Source organism: Xiphophorus couchianus, chromosome 6, assembly GCF_001444195.1.
Source record: "Xiphophorus couchianus chromosome 6, X_couchianus-1.0, whole genome shotgun sequence".
Taxonomy (NCBI): Eukaryota; Metazoa; Chordata; class Actinopteri; order Cyprinodontiformes; family Poeciliidae; genus Xiphophorus; species Xiphophorus couchianus.
In genome coordinates this window covers 4,660,394-4,683,601 of record NC_040233.1, presented here as the reverse complement: position 1 = coordinate 4,683,601, position 23,208 = coordinate 4,660,394, and the positions used below count along the sequence as shown (strand labels likewise).

The 23,208-nt window shown below is 41.8% G+C and overlaps 2 protein-coding genes across 3 annotated transcripts; one reads left to right on the top strand and one right to left on the bottom strand.

The window, feature by feature from the left end:
- Positions 1 to 973: 973 nt before the first annotated feature.
- LOC114146779 (KN motif and ankyrin repeat domain-containing protein 4-like) lies at positions 974 to 14,863 on the bottom strand. The gene is made up of 9 exons (XM_028021127.1): positions 14,281 to 14,863; positions 7,074 to 8,513; positions 4,870 to 4,945; positions 3,967 to 4,254; positions 3,715 to 3,799; positions 3,157 to 3,376; positions 2,934 to 3,076; positions 2,603 to 2,803; positions 974 to 1,615 (listed from the first exon to the last, which is right to left on the bottom strand). The coding sequence occupies exons 1-9, from the start codon at positions 14,288 to 14,290 to the stop codon at positions 1,523 to 1,525; spliced, it is 2,556 nt and encodes an 851-aa protein (XP_027876928.1). The 5' UTR covers positions 14,291 to 14,863; the 3' UTR covers positions 974 to 1,522.
- Positions 14,864 to 18,090: 3,227 nt separating this feature from the next.
- LOC114146780 (angiopoietin-related protein 3-like) lies at positions 18,091 to 22,874 on the top strand. 2 transcript variants are annotated; one of them, XM_028021128.1, is made up of 7 exons: positions 18,091 to 18,691; positions 19,504 to 19,614; positions 19,781 to 19,910; positions 20,294 to 20,422; positions 20,759 to 20,854; positions 22,014 to 22,286; positions 22,368 to 22,874. In XM_028021128.1, exons 1-7 carry the CDS (start codon positions 18,185 to 18,187, stop codon positions 22,547 to 22,549), a joined length of 1,428 nt encoding a protein of 475 aa, XP_027876929.1. In that variant the 5' UTR covers positions 18,091 to 18,184; the 3' UTR covers positions 22,550 to 22,874. The 2 variants fall into 2 exon arrangements, with proteins under 2 accessions (XP_027876929.1, XP_027876930.1); XM_028021129.1 differs by having other exon boundaries at positions 18,100 to 18,691; positions 19,781 to 19,898.
- The last annotated feature ends 334 nt before the right edge of the window (positions 22,875 to 23,208 follow it).

Below are 23,208 nucleotides of genomic sequence, written 5' to 3'. Positions count from 1 at the left end.
CGCCGCTGGCTGAGAAGTGTTTTACTCCCGTCCATTGAGCAAGTGATTCATCAGCGGACAGAAACCCCCGCAGTAGACAAATCCAGTCCATTATCGTTATTAAAGGAAAGCAGGGTGAATGTCTTCAGACTCAGCTTCCTTCTTTTTGCAGACCCAGTATGAGAGCTATGTGGTATACACATATATGTAATTCTTTGTTTCTTTGGTCGACTGGTGCCTTCAGCGGACGAAAGAGGTGTCACACATGTTCACTGTTGCACAAAGGCTGAGATGAGCCCCTTTATTCATTGTGACATTAAAGCCTGTTTTGGTGGGGGATGGGAGAACATACCCATGCTGAGGTGCACAGGCTAAGAAGCCCGGCTTAATTTAGTGGATGTGGAGAAATACATGTTACCTTTTCAAAATCCTCTTTTTCATTTGATGGAGCTACACATTTTGGGAAATGGAAAAGCGTCCCGTTTCCATCTACCTCTCCCTCTTCTTCTGAGGGATATTTGCTCAGGGTCATTGCAGCAGGGCTCCCCAGCGTGGCTGAGAGAAATCCTCCAGGGAAATGAGATGGCTTTCCTCTGTCAGACAGAAAACCTGCGTCTTTTCAGTCTCCCCCCGCACTCAATCCCTTTTGTCTTATCTCGCAAACATGAGGCCTTACATCCCTCTGCAGCCCCGCCTCTTCCCACGTTAGGTGTGTGAGCTGACCGAACGTACTTGCTTTTCACCTCTGACCTGCAGGTGAATCTCTTTCTTCCCCCTCCCCATCCCTTCCATGCTGGAATCAGCACAAATCTTTTCGCACTCGAAAAGGATCCCGTGTAATCCCTCGGACCTTGTCGTTTTGAACAAGTCAGTTCTGTGTGTTGTTGGTTTCTGATGTGTGCGATTTTGCTGGGATGGGTTGAAATGGAGGAATTTTGCCACCTGCTGGCCGCATTTCTCATGCAACACTCATTTCTAGAAACCACAGCAGAAACAGCATTGTATTTGATTTATTGAAGGATATACAGTGTGCAGCTTATTTTAACACCTAGAAGGATATGATTTTTGCTTGCATCAGTTGCTTTCTTCTATTTAATTTGGATGGAAAGTGCAGAAATATATTTAGAGGCTGCTAAAAACGTCCCTTTAAACACACATATACAGTATATAACATGTTGATTGTTACCCATAAGTCATACTCATATGCAATAAAACTTTTAAGAATAAATACTTTTTCCATTGCATAGTTTGCAGAGTTAAGCTGTGCAAAGATCTGAGAAAACTGTAACAATCACATGAAAACATAAGAAATAAATCATATTTACTGTATAGTGCATCAACAGCCACCAGTCATTCCTAGCTGTAAATAACTGATTGTGTACAGTCTTATTGATCTGATGGCTTCCCGTCCAAGGCTAAAAGCTAATGCTCATGCAGCAGTTCAGAAAATACAAAACACTATCAGGAAATAAACTGTTTAGCCTCTTTTTAGGTGCCTCAAGCAAAGAAGATGATGAACTGGCGGATCTTGAGTTTCCAATTTTCAGAGAGCTCGAGCCTTAGCATGGGCCTGCAGGAGGGCCGTTGTGTCAGTGTGGGAACCTTGCTTGGCAATGGAGAGCGCAGTTTGGCCCCGCTAAGAAAGGAAGTGGGGGAGACGCACATTAACACTGGCAAAACAAATTGAGGTGGTCCGACATTTTGTCAACGTTTGTTGTAGTTTTGGCAAAAAGACCTGTCCTGCAAATGTTAGCAATGTTAGCATTTGTAGACATAACAGTTTACATCAACACATCATTTGAGACTTTTTTTCTTTGTTTTTTTTGCAATTCTGACATTTATATCGATTTTACGCCCCTCTAGAAATGCTTAGATTAGAAAACCATTTGTCAAACATCAAACACACACCTAACAAACCAGACTAGAACAGTACTAGTAGAGACAAACGGCAAAGAAAAGCATATAATCTACTTCTACTGATGAGTTTTTAAAGAGATTTGGCTCGACTAATCAATGAACTTTCAGTATCTTATCTGCGTAGTCTTTTTTGTTTGCTTTACCCAAGACACCTTGTGTAAATAACTATTCCTTCTAGTTTGAGATCCATCCATCTCTCAAAGGAATAGGAGCCAGGAGAAAAAAGAGGAACAGGTTCATCCCAGTGGATTTCTTTTGTAGACTTGAATTTCCCTGGCAAGTAACAAACAATCCCACCCTTGTGGACAAAGATGTCAGGCTCTCCTCTGTCCCACAATCTGGGAGCCCGGGGCTGGGAAATATTAACACAGTGTCGTTCAAGTTGGCCTTAGGGTATCTCTTGTACAGAAAGGCCATACTTGGTCTGATGCAGCTAGCAGTGAACATGCAGGATGTCCTGGTACATTCTCCCCACATCGGAATGAAACCACAGAAGGTATCTCTCTTCAAGATGGCTGGAGTAAAAATCAGTCAGGAAGGAAACCTGTAAACGGTTTCCTTCCTGTCGGTGGCTTCTTGATCGGAGCAATCGATCAAGAAGTCTCACAGGTGGCATGTTGTCGTTGAAGTCTGGAGCTCTGACTGCTGATAGTGCCGTACTTTGAGATGAACCTGAACTGGATTTAGCTGTTGGCTGTAGTCTTACCTTGTCAGTCAGAGTCAGGTCACACTGACTTCTTTCTAGCAGCAGTCTGGCAATGTGCGTGTGGCCTCGTTCTGATGCGAACATGAGGGATGTCATTCCCTGGTTGTCCTGGATGTTGGCGTCGGCTCCACAGCTCAGCAACAAGCGGACCATGACGACTCGACCGTGTCTCACTGCCAAGTGCAAAGCTGTCTGGCCTGTCTGTGGTAAGAGAAACAAATTTTGACCATTAAAATTCTTCAAACTTTAACGACTCTCAAAACAAAAAGAAAGTCTTGACATAACATGATTGTTTGTTTTTTTTGACAACAGATTGATTGTGCAGTGTTACCTGACTGGAGCGAATATTAACGTTTCCCAGCTCCATTAGCTTTCGGACGACCTCCATCCCAGCAGGCCCATCTGGAGCGGTGAGCGACGCCAGCATCACAGCTGTGTATCCAGCATTGTTCTGAACATTTACATCACTCATGCCTTTACAGAAGAGATTCTATTGTCAACTACAGTACAGCAAAAGCATTTCCTAGGGCAAAGATTACCATCAACCGTGTTACCCGTGTCCAGCAGCACGCTCACGACGCCGTAGTTGCAGTGGGACACGCTGTAATGGAGCACCGTGTTGCCATTGTCGTCAGCAAGATTGACAAGGAACGCCAGCAGAGGTGGCGCCTCACTCTTTACTTCTTTCAGGTACGCAGCTACCCTGCTGGTTTCGGAGGCCTCCTCCGCTGCGGCGCCAAACCAGTGCTGGAACATTGTTACCAGAGCTTGCCTCTGGACAGAAACCAAGAAAGTTCTCAATCAAAGCATCTCAAGCTTGTACATCATTGGGCCAGCTCATATTGTAGAATTATCCACCAATCTCTCTAGTACAATTTTACACAACTTCATCCATTTGAACACACAAGTCACAACCCAGAAAACGACAGATCGATTCCAAATGTCCATGATCAAACTACTGATAGAGGAATCCTAAGTGTTTGCGAATAAAACTGCATGTTAGGTTTTTACATCAGTTATCTGACTGAGAGGATAAAGTCCTAGGCTATTGGTAAAGTTGATTTACATTAATGTTTTCTCCTTCCCAGGAGTTTAATGAAAAGGGTATTTACCATATCATCATTTGGATTTTCTGTGATGTCCATGTGATCCTTAACAAAATGACAAGCAGACATAAAATCTGCACTCAATATGTCCCTGGAAGTGGAAGAGAACATAAGTGAAGGAATGGTACAGATAATCTGCCTCCTGTTTCAAAATCTGCTCCAATAAAGCATTTACAAGTAAGAGACATACTGTATCTCGACAGTCAAAATAGGATTTATTTTATACAGACACTGATTCAGAGTCTATGGTGCTCTCACCTTCCCTTCGTATTCGAGCCAGTTCTGTCCTCCAGGGTTTTGGACTTGTTCTCTGGACCCTCAGCTTCCAGCAACACGGTGCCTCCATCTGTTTGTCCTGATATCGCTCCCACCGGTGTTGCATGACCCTCTGGGCATGTTTGTTTGGACTCATCGGTTTGGACTCGTCTCTTTGCAGGGTGTACATCCACCTGGGTGGCCTCCATCCCCCGAGGGACAACACTGGCCTCCCCACACAGCTTCCCATTGTCCTGGCCAATCGCACTTCCTTTTGTGGACATTTGGAATCTACAGTGAAATGAAATGAACATTTTATCCTCACTAACACCTTTTAGCTGCATCTACTATCCTGACGATGACCTTAAATTGATAAAAGCAGCTTGACTTGATTTGCTCTCAGAAATCCTTTTTAGACTCTAGATTCTCATCATAATTGACTAAGAATAGGGTCAGTCGGCCATTTCCCTGATTCAATTATTGAGACCAGACAAGGATTTATGTAATATAGCTCAAATGCATTATTCATTTTATAAGGTCAAAACTAATTGCAGTCAAATCATTCTGAAGCTTCAGTAGCTGAAAGTGAAAGCACAAACTAAACATAATGAATATTCTGAGGCAGATTCTGCATTGTTCTTCTTATGAGTCTTTAAACCTAAAAGAATGAAAGAAGCATGTATTTAAAGCTTTGTCTGCCTTCCCTCATTTCGGCTTTAGACATGTGGGTCTTGTCTAACTGACAGCTTCACATGGACTGGTATTCATCTCCCAGACCAAAATCAAGAAGTCTTTTTTTTTTTTTGGTCAGAAAAAAAAAACGCCTAAAGAGCCTCAATTTCAGTAAGAGGAACCAATAATCATAAGCGTTAAGGCTGAAGAAGTCTCTGAGAAGTATCCACTAACCCTTCATTAGCATCCACCGACTGCAGCTTTTTTAGAGTCTGGGTGCTTCCATCACTCTCCAGGGTGGACTTAGAGGCTAAAGAAAAGACAAATACACACAAAGAGATCAAACATAAGCAACACCAAATCCAGCTGATGAGATTATACATCTGATAATTGATAAATTGACTTATTTTAACCCTCACGTGGTCTTAGGAGATGAGGATACCACGAGCTTTAAACTCTGTGCCTGGTGGCGTGGTCGCAGTGACCCCGTGTGCGTTTTTACAAGTTTGTGTGTTTGCATTTGGAACCGACGGTCTGACAGGACAACGCCCCCGCTTCCCTGCTGTCCGACAGCGACATTTGCCGCACTTCTCCTGAGTGTCTCAAGAGACACTTGAATGGTTAAAAAAGTGCCACAAACTCTTTAGGGACATTTAATATCAGTTTTGGATCATATCCTGTTTGATCCTCCTGTTTGGGTTCACATGGCAGGAAAACCTGATTCATGTCAAAAGTATTTACAACCCTTTTGCTCTCATGGTTGCAACATTTTGTCATGTTGCAACCACAAAGTTCTGAACCTGTGTAGGTCATTCCAAAACATAAATATGACTGAAAGCCACAGTTGTGGTTCTGATTTCATGTTTCTGGAAGGTAAACCTCCACCCTAGTCTAAAGTCTTTTGTGACCTCGAACAAGCTTTCTGCCAACACCATGTTTCATCGTGGGGTTGGTGCAGTTTCAGTATCCCTTCGCACACAGCGCTTTACATCAAAACACTTCTCTTTGTGTCTGATCTGACATTTTTGAACCTACATGGCATGCTAACGTTTGGGAATATCTGGAGAAAAAAAATCCAAAATTGGCATCCTCATGAATGTACAGTATCTCATTAATGTTAATGCATGATAAGTGGCAGGAGATCCCTAATTTGCGTTAAGGGCCACTTTTACTGAGTGTAGAAGGTTACCCTATAACAATCTTACTATGTATATAAATTAAGCAGCAGTTGGTTGGTAAAACCAGATGTTTTACATCGGTGCCTCTCATGGCAGAAAAAAGTATTTCTAGAACAAACTTAGGAAAGAGACATCTAAAATGTTTTTTTCTCACTTGCCTTTCAAGGCACAACAACGAAATAACAAACAAATAAAACACTTGCTTCAGAAATGAAAGAAACATTATTATAACAGTCTTACAGTTCCTACATTTGTATATCACTATATTTAGATTTTTTGTGATCGGGCGAAAGTCTGTATGTAGTGTCAACGTGGCAGGAGACATTTTATTAGTAACCTGTGTTTGTTTATCTTCAAGCATTTGGATTACTTGTGTGTGAGGATACATGTAATATTTTGAACTTAATACATTAGCATACCACTTTTTCTTGGTTTCATTGTTTCAAAAAATGTTCTGACTGGGCAGGTTAACGGGGGCTAAATACTTTTACAGTTACTTTGTTTTTCTTGGTTTCTTACTGACCTTGAACTACAGATACATATTGTCATTTTGCAACAACGAAATGCAGCTATTTCAAAAACATTACATGTTTGGTCTGGAGTTGAAAACAATGACACTCTTAACTTTAAATCAGAAGTAGTTTTCTGAATATATCCTCCAAGAAAAACTAAAAAGAAAATTATGTAAAGCTTTGACTTAAGTTATGTGTTCACTTTTATTAGGAAAAATTTTAAGACGATTAAGAACAATGATTAGATTTTTCTTCCTTTGGTAAGACTTTGCCTTTGAGGTTAATGATCCAGTTTACATGCACTGAAAACCTACTGTCTGCTTTGCCTTTGTAACCCGTGCACTGCAAAAACACAAAATCTTACCAATTATTTTTGGTTGCGTTTCTAGTGGAACTATCTTAGTACACTTGAAAGAAGTCAAAGTAACTTTTCAGCGTTTCATGACAAGCACTTTTTATATAAATGAAAAAGTTCAGACCATTTCATTTATAAAATGGGAAAATATCATGTAATAAGTGAAATAACCTGCTAGAGGAAGCAATAATTTTTCATCAATGTTAAGGACACATTGACTTAAGACAAGCTCATGTTTTTCCAGTTTTGTCTTATTTCAAGTGCACTAAGATATTCCCACTAGAAACTGAGCCAAAAGTACCTGGTAAGATTTTGTGTTTTTGCAGTGTAACAGTGTTCACTATGCCTGAAACATTTGGAAAATCAGAGACTTAAAATGACCAAAAGCATCACCTCTGTCCTGGATCTTCTGCCCATCGCTGTCTTCATGGTGCTTGTGTCCAGACATGAGGACGTCAACTAGTTCCATCATCTCCTGCTGCAGGGAGTTGACTTTTGGATCCAGATGTTTCAGGGGTTTTCCCTTTTCTCCGAACTGTCCACACACACACTCCCACTGCTGGTCCAGGAGACTCTTGATTCTCTTAATATGGCGAATAATGAATGTGTCTGTGCCCCCATCAGACATTATTAAGTCTTGGTGCCTCTGAGCATGTGAGGGTACAGTTCTTGAGATGACGGATGAGGCAGGAATACGCTCTGGTTCGATGGACCTCACAATGGTCTCATCTCCCTCCTGGTCCACCACCACCCTTTCTGCGCGGACCCACACCCCCGGGTTCCTGATGAGGTATTCTATCTTCTCATCTTTCCTCCTGCTCTCCTGCTGCTGCTCCTTTAGGAGTCCTACCATCCTCTGGAGGTCCTGCTCAGTGTCATGGAGCTTCTGCTCCAGCGCCGCAACCTTAGCCTGCAGGGACGTCACGGTCAGCAGCTCGTCCAGATCTGTGCTGGTTTTCCAATCATTCACGGGGTTTATTTTGCTTGTGACGCTGTGATTTCTGGAAAACATGACATGACTTTCTCGTTGGGATTTCAGGACATCCCCTTTGCCATAGGGTGATGAAGTATGAAGATCTGTGGTGCCATTGACTGATGATGGAGGGACGTGGTGGACCAAGCCCAGACGGAGTCTTTCCCTTTCTTCTTGCAGGATGCAGATCTGAGCTCTGAGCTCAGGAACAACCCTCACCTCCATCTCGAGTTCTCCGACGCGTTCAAGAGCCTCGGTCAGGCGCCTCAGCAGCCCCGAGCAGTCCTGTGGGCGAGGGCTGTCTGAGAGGAACACGTCCTCGCAGGAGGTGTTCCTTCCTCCGAGGTGATCTCTTGAACTCTGGATGCTGCTCCTGTCATCTGTGGACTCGGATTCTTGTCTGAGCAGCACAGTGAGTGGCAAACTGGAGGCCCGCAAGAGATGAGGCCGGATATGCTCTCCGAGAGGTTGTTCGTCGAACTCCTTGATCCTGGCTTCCATTTCCGTCAGGGACGTGAGCCCCGTTGGGTAGAGAAGCGGCCTGTGATCGAAAGTCCAAGAGGAACACCCATGGTGATGGTTGGCGAACGGTCGGGATCTGGGGTCAAGAGCTCCGGTCGACCTCCAGGGATTTTGTTTGTAGCCAGAACCAGAGGAGTTGAGGTGCCTGGGGAGTGTGCTGGCCCGGGATCCTTTGCTTCGGCGCTGAATGGGAACCCTTTTGATGGTGTTGCCTTTCTCAATGTCATCCACGTATTTGAGGAAGTCCAGATCTATTTGGAAGCCGTACGGGGTTTCCACCGAGTATGGGGGCTTCCCTTTAACTCCATTCTCAGCCATTTTGTGACGGGCAATGAGACCTGTAAACAGGGAGGTAAACGTGCAACAGGAATAAAAGTCAGGGTTGGTGGACTTCCAATGTTTTTAAAAATGTAAATCAATTTGTTACAAAATGTCTGGCTGAACTTGTCCAATCTGAAAAAGATATGTCAATATTTGCTTAAATTTTGTCAACAAACATTTTGGCATTTTGTTATCTTAATTTCTTTTAGTATAACACTAAGCATGTTGCTAAATTGAGAGTCTGGCATGCAGAACAAGGTAGAAAGCCCAAACATTCAGTAGCTGTGCTTTTCCTTCTCCACCCATTAACTTTCTTGTTTTCCCAAAGACTTGATTCATTTCTTCCATGCACCAAGCAGCAGTTTTTTCAGCAGAGGCTGGCCTGATCTTTTGATTACAGCCACGATTTCCAGGACGAGAGCTGAAAATAGTTTGTGACTGTTTCGCCCAGCAGTTATGGGCAGCATCGCTAAAAAAGAAAAAAAAAAGCCCTACTCCTACAGACATAAACACAGGCAGCCATTGTTCTGAGTCACTACTCCACAACGGTTCTCCTTCAGTTCAGCATCTTCTCTCCCATTCTGGATCTACTTTTAGTGGTGTATGAATTCCTCTAACATATGGGTCAATTAGTTCATAGCCGCACGATATTTTTCACTCCTCCCTTCTTTAATGAGTTGATCCATGGAGAATTCCCATACTATCTGTCATCTATCTTCCTTAAAACCTGGCCTCCTCTCTCCTCCTACCTTCCCTTCTCTTCCTCCCCTGACCACCGGCCTCTGAGGGAACTTGCTGTCATCATGAGGCGCCGCAGCCACCAAGCCACAGCCCCAAACAATGCAAACTATGCAGTAAACAGACAAACACCCCCAAGTTACCCTGCTAAGAATCTGAGTGTCTGTCATTCACGCACCCTCTGATGGCCAGTGGTGAACAGCAACAAATCTGCAAATCAAAGATGGGTGACAAGCTCCTTTTGTAAGCTAAGAGATAAACATCAGGATTTTGAAATGATAGGCAAAATATAATTAGATGTTTTCGGGAAAATTTGGTCCAAGTTCAGGCTTCTGTAAATATGAGCCCCAACCAGGTGTGTTGGCTTCACAGACAAATGAGCTTGATTCTAGCAAATAGAAACCATGAATAAACTGACAAAAACAACTTGGAAAAACAACTTTAGCCGCTCAGTTCAATATTCCCGATTCTCACTTCCAATCTACATAATGGCGCTTTGAATGATTAAGTGATGTAGTTGCAAAGGGTCAATATTAGGGTGTCCCCTTTGTCATAAATGCTGTTTTAACCTAAATAATATAATATTATCTGGGAATAATATTACATTATATTACATATATTACATATTACATATATGTTACAATAATATTAATATTCAGTTACACTGGATTTTAATAATTAGTGTCAGAGCAAAGGTTAAATACACACAACTCTACATATTATGTTCCTCCCACTTCTTAACGATGCTCTACTTTGGATCAGTCTGTTACATAGAATACCAAAGAAGGTCTTGAGGCTTGAAAACTTTATCATAGTGACATAAACGTTAAACATGATCGTTCTTTTTATTTCCCTCATGCTTTAACGCTTTCTGTTCAGGGCCGGCCCAAGGTCACATGGGACCTTATGCAGAAGTTGAGTTGGTTTCAGTGTTTTAATCCAGATGTGATGGAATCTGAGAGAGGGGGCGGAGCTTAAACCAGCCTGCGATAACAGGTTATTATTTGCTGAGATGTGTTGACGGACAAACCCACGCTCCAACACAAAGAAAGCTTTAAACACGTGGCATCAGATTGTAACGATCACACTATGAGGATTTTTAAAAATGCTTTTACAAAGTAAACTTTACAGTGCCTTTAAACTTTTTTTATTTTATTGTTAAAAACTTTTAATTTATCAATCCTGCAACCATCAAATCAAACTTAGAAATATTCTCATTCTTTTTAGACAAATGAACATTTTAGATCTGTGGTCTGTGCTTAAATTCAAGCATTTATGGAAGGTTGCTGATGTTCAGGGATGCTCCTTAGTTTGCTGACACTTTGGGCCGGCTCTGTTGTCTGTTCCAGAAGGTTCTTTTCCCATCAGGACTTTTGACTTTGACAGGAATCTGTCAGCCGTCAATCTGAAGAGTTTAAGTTTAGCCCACACACACGTGTACCAGAAGCTAAAGCACATATCAGGACGACTCCTAGGTAGTTTACAAACTATAGATCATTAAGACCACTGTGCCCAAGCTTTAAAAACAGACTAGCACAAATTGTGAATTTCACTTTCACCAAATTTCATAACTTTATGGGAAGCTTTGAGGCTGTGTGGGGTGTTTTGACAAATCACTTGTTGAAAATGTGCTTAGATGTCTCCGGGATAATCGGAAGATCCGGTTTCAGACAGCTGGTTTTCAACCATCTACCAGACATGTGATCAAAGCTGCCTGTTGTTGCCAATAAGCTCTCTATTTCCTACTTATAAATATAGACCTGTGCATTTCTTCCAGACCAGGTTACCACAGAGGAAACAATATAGCAGAATTAGGGTTAGGTAATTTTCCAGAGTCATTGCCTAACTATGTCCACATGTCCATGGCACATATTTTAATTGTCTGTGCTCGGAGCCGTGGGCCCACCTCACAGGAAACCCAAGAAACAAAACTTTAAAATATTCGCCTAACCCCAAACAGGCCCCAGCAAACCAGCAGCGCTGGGAGCTGCAGCACTGCTGCTGCTGCTGCTGCTGCTGCTGCACACTGAACTTTTCAAAGGAGATTGTTACTTCTTAATTCATCTTTTGAAACAATTTAAATCTATCCTGAAGAGAAATGTCACTTCTTCTTCCAGGGACAGCTTTGCTTTCCCACAGCAGCTGGCTGTCTCCTCTGGGTGAATATGACCCCGCTGAGACGTCCCTCCAAACTTCCCCTGCATCAGCGCAAACCTCATAATCACACCATGTCTGTCCACAGCATTCTTCACCAAAAACCACAGCATATAGGGCCAATCTCTAAGAGTAGTGATGACAAAAGCTTCAAAATTAGATGCCGCTAAGGCCAAAACGTATTAAGTCAATGACTTCTCTCATTGATGACACTTGCAAAGACATACAGTATGACATAATACATATTAGTGGTGTCCAGAATATTGGCATAAACAACAGAGGGAGACCGTGCAGGATTTCTAGTCGTGAGAAAGTAAAGCCATTAAACCTGCATGAGGAGGGTATCTCATATTATCATACATGTCAAAAAGGACAGAAGTCCTTTATGACATCTATAAATATTTAACTAATGATTTTATATTCTCACTTAAAAATCTAACCTCAAGTTAAAAAACAAAGTGTGGTTTTCTGTGATACAGGGTTACTTTGATTGACAAGTTGTTGCTCTGTGAGATCCAACCTTTAATTTTCACACCCAGTAATAGAAAACCAAAATGCCACAGCAACCCAACCCAGCCCATTCTCACTCCCAGCTCTTTTCTTACTGATGATTAATAAGGTGCCTGCTGCCTCTCTAACACACAAATTACCCCTAAAGTGTCACTTTGGGACAGATTAAGTCTGTAAACCATTTACATAAAAATGGATTTTTCCTCGTAACTTTTGAATATCTCAGTTTACGGTCATTATTTAAAACCTAAATTTATATGAAGTTCTCTCAAAAGCTTAAACAGTCAACAGATTAGCTTTTAGTGTGTTTTATTTTACACACAAATGGAGGAAGGAGGTTGTGCACCACCAATAACCTGGCATGAAAATCAAACTGCTGCATATAAAATACAGTAAAAGAAGGAAGGAAAAAATATCATAGTGCTGTGAAGGAATCTGATTTCTTAGTTGTTGTTGTTGTTGTTTTGTTTTTTTGACAATTGGACACATTACATGTTTTATTCTCAGTATGTTTGTCACACAGGAAGATCGTTTATGGAGCACCTCCCCCAGTCTTCATTTCCTGTGGAAATAATAATCTGCTTTTGTGAAGATGGCTGCCTTGACAGTGGTTTAATGGTTCATAAATTAGCTGACTCATAAGGCATAGTAACGTTTTTTAAACGGGAAAAACTTTATTATGGTTGAAGTCCCCTTTCATCTAGCCTCAATAGCTTCAGTCTTCAGAACCTGCTAACCTGGAATTAAATAAACTGAAGTTAAAAAGAGAGTTATCTCCTGCAGGTTAAGTAGTAACAAGCAGTCTCAAACTATTCCTCTAATCTTAACTCAGTTGTGGGCACACATCCAGGAATCCACTAAGGGGCTAATAGCGGGACTACGTTTGGTATAGCCTTTTTGCGTTTTTGCTAACTTTGAAAACATTTAGCATTCCCTAAATAATTTCTCCGGTTAAATTCTAAAGTACTAATTTTCTTGGCTGTTTTGTAAACTGTCAGTTGAATAAAGTTTGGCATCTGTGAAGTTTTTTTTTATTGACTTTTAGCCCTTCAAGTTGTTTGACATTTATATTAATGCTCTTATTTTGAAGTGGGTGAAGACTGTTTACGCAGCAGTTCCATTTCCTCTCCTCACATTTTCTCATTTTTCCACCCTCACCCCCCAATATTGCCGTTAACATGTAACAAAGTATTAGTACAACGGGAGACGGATGAATGAATGAAAACTATTCAAGCCAGTCCTGTGGCCTCAGCAGAAACATAGCAGTGTGTAAAAGCTTGATGGAACAGGTGTGTGATGTGCATCAACACCTGATTGGACGGGTTTGGACCTGAAGTTAGTTAGATGTGGGAATGTGTTGACATACCTACACAGCCATCATGGTCGTCCTGTTTGGCCTTCTGACCACGCCGGGATTATTTCTGTGGTTGGATCGTTCACAGTGCAGCAGCTTGCTACCAAATTGAAGCAGTTTATAAACTTAGTTTCTCAACAGTTAAACTAAAAAAGCAGAGCATTTTCTGCCTTTCATCTTCTTTCTTCGTGTTTCTTTGTTTTTTTCCACAGTATGCATATTTCTGCATGTTTCACTGTCTTTGTTCTTTTCCTGGAAAAATCCTTCCTTCTCCCCCCCCTTTTTTTGGCCGTACAACCTGTGGCTTTTTCCAGCACATAGCTCTGAACCTCATCTTCTGTTCAGAGTTGATTTAGGAACCGAAGCCAAATGTTTGGACTTGTGCTCCCTCTTACCCCTTCCACTCTGTCTCTCTTTTTTTTTTTTCCCTGTCAAACTCGGATTCATCACAAACTGCCCTCAGAGTTCCTAGAAACCCTTCACCCTCTATGATCTCTTATTCAGTAATTCTGGACTTTTCGGCCCGCCGGACTCGTCCTGGTCCTCTTCCAACAGCAACAGGGTCGGAGTTGTGGCATCCAAAGCTCCCGTTGCATGGCAGAAACAGCTGCCAGGGGCTTCACGCAAAGGAAGAAAGCGACGGGATGTTAACATAGCGGGGGTTAAAATAGAAAGTGTGCCGCCTATGTGTGTGTTCACATGGGTCGCGCATGTTTGCCAGTTCAGCTGAATTCCTCAACGGGACGCACGTTTAAATGTCAGGAGCAGCGCTGTGTCTTTAAAAGACAAAGTTCTTGTCTCACAGGTGTTGTTAATTTTCACGTTAAGGCTGTAGGTTCACTCCCAGCATTTAGTCAAGTCGCAGTAAAGATCAACTACTTTCTGACCCTGAATTCAGATCAGCCAGTTTCCTGTCCCTCAGCGGTCAAGGTCAGCGTTCAGCATCCCGGCTTTGATTAAGTACCCAGCCGTACAGCGGCGAGCAGCCTGGAGAGATGCTACAAGGTGAATAGTCTGTCAGCTCTTACCTCGGGACATGCTCAGCACTTTCCTCCACTCGCTGTTGGACGGTCCTCTGCTGTCTGCTGCTCAGCTCTGCCTGCTGTCTGTCTCCTCAGCAGGCGGGGAGGGCAGCATGCCTCGGCTGTCTGGGAAATGCCACCACGCGGCCCCTGCCATAACAGAAGCTGGGTTTGCTCGCGCGTGTGTGTGTGTGTGTGTGTGTGTGAAGGAGAGCGTCTGAACGAGGAGGAGCTAGCAACATGCCTTCCTACGTTGTCTCCCGTCCAGCCAAGATGACTGATTGAGAGGGAGGCATAGACTCAGAGAACCACACCCACTCCTCCAGACGGCAGCCGAGACCAGACTAGAAATGTAAGGAGGAGGGTAAGGAGTGTCTGAAGTTTGATGCATGTGAGCAAGACTTGGGGGGGGGGGGGCAAAGAAGCTGAGTGCTGACCAGAATTAAAAAGGCAACATAGGTAACAAACAGACCTCCTGGTATGAGAACCCTAATCCGCTGTGGCGTGGCTCCTGTGTGATCATGTTCAGAGTGGCATGCCGCTCGTTCTTTATGGATCCTCTTTCAGAACGTGACCAGCATCTTCTTCTGGGGCAGCAGCATCTATGCCCAACTCTTTATGATACCAGAGGATCATAATAACACATGGGTCAAGACTGTTTGACCTCTGCAGGCAGATATATTGTGGTAAAACCAATCACTTACTTTGAAGTCATACATGTCAACAGCTGGATTTCGCCATAATAGGACTTTCAGCATTGCTGCTTTTGTTAATGTCCAGAACCTTGTATGCATGTTTTTGTTTTTTTTTAATCACAATCACAATAGGTAAAATCAATAAATACTCGTTGGTCTAAGTATATTTTAATAGTTCGAACACTAAATATACCTTAATATTCAGGGTCACTGAGAAACTGCTTAATAGGTTATCTAGACTTTGTCTTTATGCTTCTATGCAAATTTTGACAGATTTGTGTAAATATGTTTAGTTCCGCAATATTTCCCTAAAACCTTCTCACTACTGGCCTCCTTTGGTTGAATGGTGATAAGGCAGCCGAACTTTCCTTTTTTTTTTGGCAACAATTTATTGACTATTAACCACGCACACACATCTGTTAGCCCTGTGTCACGGGAGAACAGAAAGGGATAATGGCTGATTTTCAGACTTTCTGAATGTAGATAAGATGGTTTCTCATCCAAGTATGCGCTGCTCATCCAAAATTAAGGAACACTGGGCCAATTAATTATCAGTGCACCCCTACATAATATGCATTATGCATCATAATATGCATCCTGCAGCTTCTGGAGCCAACACTAAGCTGTGGATTCCCTGATTGTTTGACCTCAGTATTGTTTTGTGTGTAATGTTTTTGTATTTTGTATACAGTGGAAACTGTGTTGTTTCCTCTGTATAGTAGGGCGCTATACAGTATACAGCAGACGCTAACATCCGCAGTGTTCCATAGTTCCAGTCTTTGGACTACAGCCAATCAGCGCAAAGGACAATGAATGTTGCCTTTTGATTGACTCCTTTGCCAGAGCCAGCCAATAGCATGTCAAGTAACATTGTGCCAAAGTATTTCAGCTTCCTAAGCTGTATTTTCCTTCTTAGATTTTAGATGCACTTTATGAAAAACTGCACTAACTTTCATTGAATACTTTGGAGCTTCATTCCACAGAAAAGTCCACAAATGCAAAACTGCGAACACGAAAGAGTCCACTGTACCTACATGGGGTCAAATGCCACTCAGGGAGGAAGAAGCCATAACTCTAAAAATATTTGGAGACATGAGGATACTGGATAAGAAATGTTCAGCCATAGTTGTCTTACAAACTGACAACAGCATCCCAACCGTGAAGTTGGACTCGTCCGACCACGGAGATTGTGTCCGTCTGAGAGGAGTTCCTGCCAAGGGAGTTTGTTTGTGTTTCTGTGCAGAGTGGACGCATGGGGCCCTTCTTGCATAACGGTTTCAGGTTTCTGTACTGTGTGGTATGACAACTGTTTTAAAGGTACTCCAAGCACTTGTGGCTATGTTCAGTGGCATGATGGCTCCTGTTGGAGAGTCACTTAAAGACTGCAACGTTACTCACATGCAACAACTCTTCTGACCTTCTTCCCACTTCTCTCCCACTCGTAATAAATAATTGCAGGGATCAAAACCTTGGTTTGGTTCAAATTTTAAGGAAAAATTTAGGACACTTACATATAATTTCTGTGTTTAAGTGTCCTAGCACATTTAAATGGATGTTCCCAGACTCCAATGAACCCTGACATGGTCCAGTGAGTCTCTTCACTTTTTTTTTAATGTCTGTTCCTTGTAAATCTCTTCTTCCCATTTATTTTTACTGTGTCTGTGCTTCTGTTCGGGGCCTGAGAGTCCTACAGGAACTGCATTTCCCATCAATTTCAACCCACAAACGTCTCTGTGGATAATTCAGTCTAAGTCCAAAGCAAAACAAACAAAGCAACACCCATGAAACGCTGAGTAAAGAACTGCAATTTAGGTCATTTGCCCTGCCATGAATGGAAAAGGAATTAGTAAAAGATCCTCCTTTTTCCATTACCAGCAGACAAGTGACTCTGAGAGGGATTGCGGTTTGATCAGAGGGAGGATAAGAAAAAAAGCAAATCTTTATTGGAGAAAAAATAAAACTGCTGACAGACTGACCACATGCTGCCGTTAGTTTGGCCAGACTGCAAGAAAAAAAAAATCTTCTCAAATCTAGTCTCAGAGCAGGATTTACAGCTCAATCATATTTAGATGTGAGGCATAAATCCAGCTTGGAATAATATTAAAACACAACTTGAGAAATGTGCTGTCGGTTGTTGACGCATAGATGTAGATTTTCAGGGCAGGAAAGTAAAAAATATAATAAAATGCATAATTTTGCCTTCCAAATGAGCATTTTGGGGGATGGAGAGTGCTACTGTCAGAGAAAGGAGGATTCTTCTTTTAGCGAGAACATAACATTTCTTCAGATTGCAAAGTGAAGCAAGTCTAAGCCGTATTCGGTTATTCTGGACATGTGAGGAAAAAATAACTGGCTGTTATTCTGCTAGTAGCTTCTTCTTAACTGTAAACGTTTACTGGAGAAAAAGGGGCGCGCAGTCTCAGTGGGGGAGGGATGACCTTTGGCAAAAGAACTGCAGAAACGTAGAACAGATGGAGGAATCTGAAGACGTTTTTCAGTTCGCTCAGATGTCTGTCCCAGCTGGCATCGTCCTCGAGTACAAATCAGCTGTAACCATAACTGTTCGGAAAGCTTGTTGGCTCACTGGAACGGCCTTGTCATGTAACAGACTCTGAAACGAATCATTCGTGAACAAGGCCGCAGGTTCTTCGCATTCGAAGGGTTTTGATTTGAGAGAGACGTTTGGAGGAAGAAATCTGAGCTCATCAGAGTCGTTGAAGTAGGTATTCGAAAATATTGGTTGAGATTTCAAAAAGAGCAGTTTCTTAAAGAGACAGAGGCCCAACTATAAAATCAAATTTCTTTTAAGTCATATTTGACTTGATATATACATAGCATTCTTATAGCAACCTGAAGGTAACATAGTCACTCGATTGTGCTACATAATGACACGACGTAGCTGGAAAACACACAACACTGCTCCATTAACGTTTAAAACATTTACTTCTTCCTGCAGTCGATTCAATTCAAAAACATTTAGTGGGGCAAATGTGTAATTTCTTGTCTGCTTCTTCCATTAATAACACAAAAAACACATCGATCTTTAACTTTTTTTTTTGATGTTGTCATCGCTCTACTTAAATGCTGTTATATTGATCAGGATTAATCATTGACCAGAGGGAGGATAAAGCTATAAATTTTCACCCAGTGGCTCTTTGTCCGAGGAGCCAGCTGATAGCTTGACAGCTCAGACAAACACCAGGGGAGGGGGAAACATGAAAACAACACCGGTTCCTGTCGTGTTTCTCCTGGTCCTGGCCTCTGTGCCTGTCCCCTGTGACAGCAGCCAGCCTCCAGTCCTGGACCTGGAGGCTCTGCCTGAAACCCGCTCGCTGTTTGCTCCCCTGGACGACGTGCACCTCCTGTCCAGCGGCCTCCTGCAGCTTGGCCAGAGCATGCGGGAGTTTGTGCAGAAGACAAAGGGGCAGATCAACACCATCTTCCAGAAGCTGAACATTTTCGACCGCTCCTTCGTCCGGCTGACGGCGCTGGCCGGGGAGATCAAGGAGAGCGAGGAGGAGCTGAAGCAAACCGCCGCCGTGCTCAACACGCACAACGAGGAGATCAAGGAGCTGTCTGAGAAAATCAGCGTCAAGGTGGAGAGCATCCTGCAGGAGAAAGGCCAACTTCTGAACAAAGTGGAAATCATGGAGGAGAAGCTGAGCAGCCTGTCTGTGGACCTGGTGACAGGCAGGCAGGCAGCAGAGATCAACAGCCTCAGAGTGAGTGACCTGTGTTCAGGGAAGGTTTCTAATTTCATGCCGCACGCTTCTGAAATGTTAGATGGTTTGAACATAAACCCTAAAGTCTCTATACGTTTCATGAAAATAATCAAATGTCAACTTTTTATCAAGCAAACTCTTGAGTTCTCATTCTGCATTTAGCTTTGTTTTATAGTATGGAACTAAATAGGGGCCAAAAAATTAACCCACCAAAGCTAGAAACACACTCACTCGAGTAGGTTTTGGTCCAATTTCCAGTTTTAATGCCCATGTTAGGGTGTTAGATTAATAACAGAAAAAATAAAAACAGTTTTCAAAGTAGTTTTTTTTTAAGCGCACTGCAGAAACACAGGTATTTTTAAAAATCTAATTTCTAGTGCAGACATCTAAATACACTTTAAATAACACAAAACTAATTTACAAGCAACTTTTTAGCAAGATGGAGTAGCTTGTTTTAAATCAATAACTCCTTAATATTGATTTTAAAAAGTTCTGGTTTCATTGGCTGATTATTTCACTTATAAAAATATTTTTTTGTCATGTTGTAAGTTAAATATTCTGCCTGTGGAACCAGAACTATTTCATCAATATAAAAAAAATAAAAATTGTGGCCTAAAACAAGCGTCTGAAGCGTCAAAAGCTACCTGTCAGTGTTGTTGTGAGCACAACAAGGTGGTGCATTATGAATCCCCAGCAGTTCCAGTATACTGACTTTTAACAAGTTCTGTTCACATTTTCCTCCTCTTGGTTCTCCATATACTTCATATTTACAGGAATCTAATAACCGTAAATGTAATTCACTTGTTGAGCAGGAAGTGATCCAGCGCCAGGAGCAGAGCATTAATAACCTGCTGGCAGCCATGGTGGAACAAGGGAGACATCTGGACCACCAGACCATGAAGATCAAGCTGCTGGAGGAAAAAGTAAAGGCTCCAAATCTCCCAGCAATTTCAGCATATTAACTTCTGCAAATTAAACTAATATTTTAAAGCACATTTTTTTGCTGAACAGGAGCCCACAAACCACTACGAGTGGATGTGCCAATTATGACTGCGAACTGAAATGTTTTTCTGTCTTTCACGTCCACAGCTGGCAGCCAGCGCATCGGCTCAGGAAACCTTTGAGAAGATGGCAGAGATCTCCATGTCTGAATTACCAACAGCCGCCCCCTTCCTGACCTCTGACACCAGCAGCAGCGCGACGATGAGTGAGATGAATAGTAAACAGAAGAAGAAGATTTAAAGATTTAATGGCTGACTTCAGAGCTTAGAATCAGGCATAGACTCTAAGATGTTTTCTGCAAATGGATTCACAACAAGGGATACATCTCCTAGATCCATAACTAGATCCTGATTATAAGAGAAGATACTATTTTTAATTCAGACCCAATCGGGTCTGATGTATCTACTCTGTTTATTCTGTATTTACTTTCTGTAAAGGTTGCTAATGCTAGCCTAACAACATCAATATTCCATTCTCTTTCCTGTGTCATCTGCAACATCAGGAAAAATACTCTGATTTTTTCCCCTATGTATCCTTTTAGTGTTCACCACCACTCTTTGCTTTTGTTTATATCTTTCCATTCTTTTTTCTTTCCTGTAGTTCTTTTTGCAGCAGATTTCCCGTCAGACTGCAGCGAGTTGTTTGACAGAGGGGAACGGGCAAACGGGACCTACGCCATCAAACCCAACGGGTCAGAGCCCTTCATGGTCTTTTGTGATATGAGCAGAGGTATGCCACATTTTTTCCCACACGGCAACATTTAGACTGTTTTTGGATCCATAAGTTGTTGGATAAACCACTAATCAGTAATTTACGCTGATTCCTTGTTTGCCCAACTCAGGATTTTTTGCAAGCCTTGCTGTAAGAATCAGCAACAGATGTGGTACTTTCAACTGTTTAAGCTTATAAAGCTTTGATCAAACTGTTTGATAGTAAAAAGAAAACAAATATATTTTCAAGGTTTCAAAAAGATTTGAGTTTCTATATGACATATATTTGCTGATTCTAGAAAATGGCTGTTATAATTTGTTTTACTGTGCAGTTCCTGACTTTTCTTGCCTTTAGGTCGTGGAGCGACAGTTATCCAGCAAAGGAGAGATGGATCAATGAATTTTGATCAGCCATGGGAAAAGTATGAAAATGGATTTGGAGAGTTGCAAGGTGAGAGACTGTTTGAATTATCTGATTCCACAAGTTAATCTCGGAGATTTGTCTAATACAATAAGTTGACCACTTCAGTGCCACATACACTGCTGCATTTAAAATAGGCTTTGTCTTTATTTAAATGTGAAGAAAGGCAATACACTTGATCAAACACCAGGTCCCATGACGTGTATATAAAGTCTGTGTTGCCATAACATACGTCTCTGCTAAATGTACATATTGCATACGTTTTGGGATAAAGGCTGTGAAACTCACAATGTGCTTGTCAGAATGGAGAGTTACTTTTTGTCACATTCACTAATCTTGACCATCTTAGCGTGCCACCAACTGGACAAATAATAATTAGCTGAATTAATCAGAAAATAAGGTCAAGTCTGTTGCCATTTTAAACACTTCAAGCATTTTGTATGCCGATGTGAGTGAATCTTCATCAGTGGAGATAAAGTGGTGCATGGTGGTTCAGTTGGTAGCACCGTTTTGTTGCAGCAACAACGTCTTCCTCCCACAGTCCAAAAACATGACTGTTAGGTTCTAAGTTGTCCTTAGGTGTGAGTGTGTATGCATGGTTGTTCTTTCTTGTGTGTCTCTATGTTGCCTTGTGGTGTACCCAGCCTCTTGCCAAATGACCAGTGGAGATAGGAACCGTGGAATGATGGAATACTCAGTCATTCCCATGACATTTTGGTTCACCTACTTGAATTTTAATGCTATTTAAAGACCCGCAGCTTTAGATAAATATTGCTCGAGTATTGCCTTTCTGCAGACCTGACACTAAAATAAGCCGCAGATGTTTTGGGCATGTTGGAAATGTGACTCCATGCATATTGTAGGATGCTGACAGACTCTTACCAAAGAAGACAGAATGCTGAAATTAAATCAAAAGACAGTTCAACAAAGGATGAGTTTAGTGTGTCCAATTCTGCAACTTTGTTGTTGTAACTCTTATTTCTTTCATATTTTCTTTTTAACAAATTTGTTTTCCATCAACTTGTACAGATTAAATGTCAAATTATTTGTGGTAAACTTTTTATAATTATTTGTGGAGGTCCCATTTTCTGTCATCACAAAAACAATTCATTGTAACGTGTTTTGGGTCCTCTGTTTTTGTCCCTCTGCCTGTCCATGGTAAACTTGTTGGCCCCTCTTTCTCTCACAGGTGAGTTTTGGCTGGGCCTCAAGAAAATGTACTCCCTTGCCTCGCAGGGGAACTCTGTCCTTCACATCCAGCTGGAAGACTGGAAGCAGAACAGACACTTTATCGAATACAGATTTTACCTCGAAGGCCCAGTGAGTAACTATACCATACGACTCGTTTATCTGTCTGGAAGTCTGCCCAACCCCTTGAGCAACCACACGGGAGTGGTGTTTTCCACCAAGGACAGAGACAACGGCCGCCACTGGGCATCCAGATGTTCCCACCCCCAATCAGGTAAAGTAGACGTTTCCCACCTGGCAGAATTTTGTAAGTGGTCGTAACGTCTGGACAACACATCATCTCCTTCACTTTTAGGGGGATGGTGGTTCAGCTCCTGTGGCGACACCAACCTTAATGAGAGGTACTCACGCGTGAGAGCCAATGGGCGCTCAGAGCGAAGGAGAGGCATACAGTGGAGGTCAGGACGAAAGACGTCTCATTCCTTCGCTTTCACACAGATCTCCATCCATCCTATGGACTCTGTCAACTCCCTCTGATGCCGCTGTCCATCTCTGGTCCATCACCTGCTATCTCTAGTTGTTACACTCATTATAGACAATCAAATAACAGCCCCTTTGTCACAAGTAATCAAACTAAATTCATCCAAGTAAGTATATTAAGTTTATTGGGTTGTAATGTTAAGCAAACGTAAATAAAGCAAGTTTGGCAAACTTATTTTGATTACATGTGACAAATTAACTAAACTTTTTAAAGTCGGAGCTCCATTCTCTTTTTTGTTTATTTGAGAAACCTTTTTTTTTTACTATGCTGGACCTACGATGTATCACCGCTCTTTCTTGATTAAACTTTCTGGATATTCTACTCACTGTGAGTGACTTCACTGAATGAAGAACAAGCTTGTTTTAACCAAAACTTCCTCAGGCATAGACACACACCTGCAGCTTTTATTAAGGTTTCGTAAGTTTTAAGTTGAAAGGAATTGATTTGGATTTTATTTAATGTTATTTATATGATTTTATTTTATGTTATTAATATGTTATATATAATTATATGTTATATAATATGTTATATTATACATATATATATAACATATTAATAATTATAATTATTATTTAATATATTAATATACGTAGCTCTTTGCGCTGTCATGGTTGAGCATTTAACAACCACCAGAGGGCAGTGTTGTTCTGCCTCT

Bases quoted from the DNA above. Each gene is read 5' to 3' on its own strand.
- LOC114146779 (XM_028021127.1), bottom strand. The intron at 3,077-3,156 runs GTAACACGGTTG...TCTTCTGTAAAG, and splicing joins GAGCGTGCTGCTGGACACGG to GCATGAGTGATGTAAATGTT. The intron at 1,616-2,602 runs GTAAGACTACAG...TTCCTTTCTTAG, and splicing joins ACCTGACTCTGACTGACAAG to CGGGGCCAAACTGCGCTCTC.
- LOC114146780 (XM_028021128.1), top strand. From the start codon at position 18,185: ATGAAAACAACACCGGTTCCTGTCGTGTTTCTCCTGGTCCTGGCCTCT. The intron at 20,855-22,013 runs GTGAGAGACTGT...TTTCTCTCACAG, and splicing joins TGGATTTGGAGAGTTGCAAG to GTGAGTTTTGGCTGGGCCTC. The intron at 22,287-22,367 runs GTAAAGTAGACG...CTTCACTTTTAG, and splicing joins ATGTTCCCACCCCCAATCAG to GGGGATGGTGGTTCAGCTCC.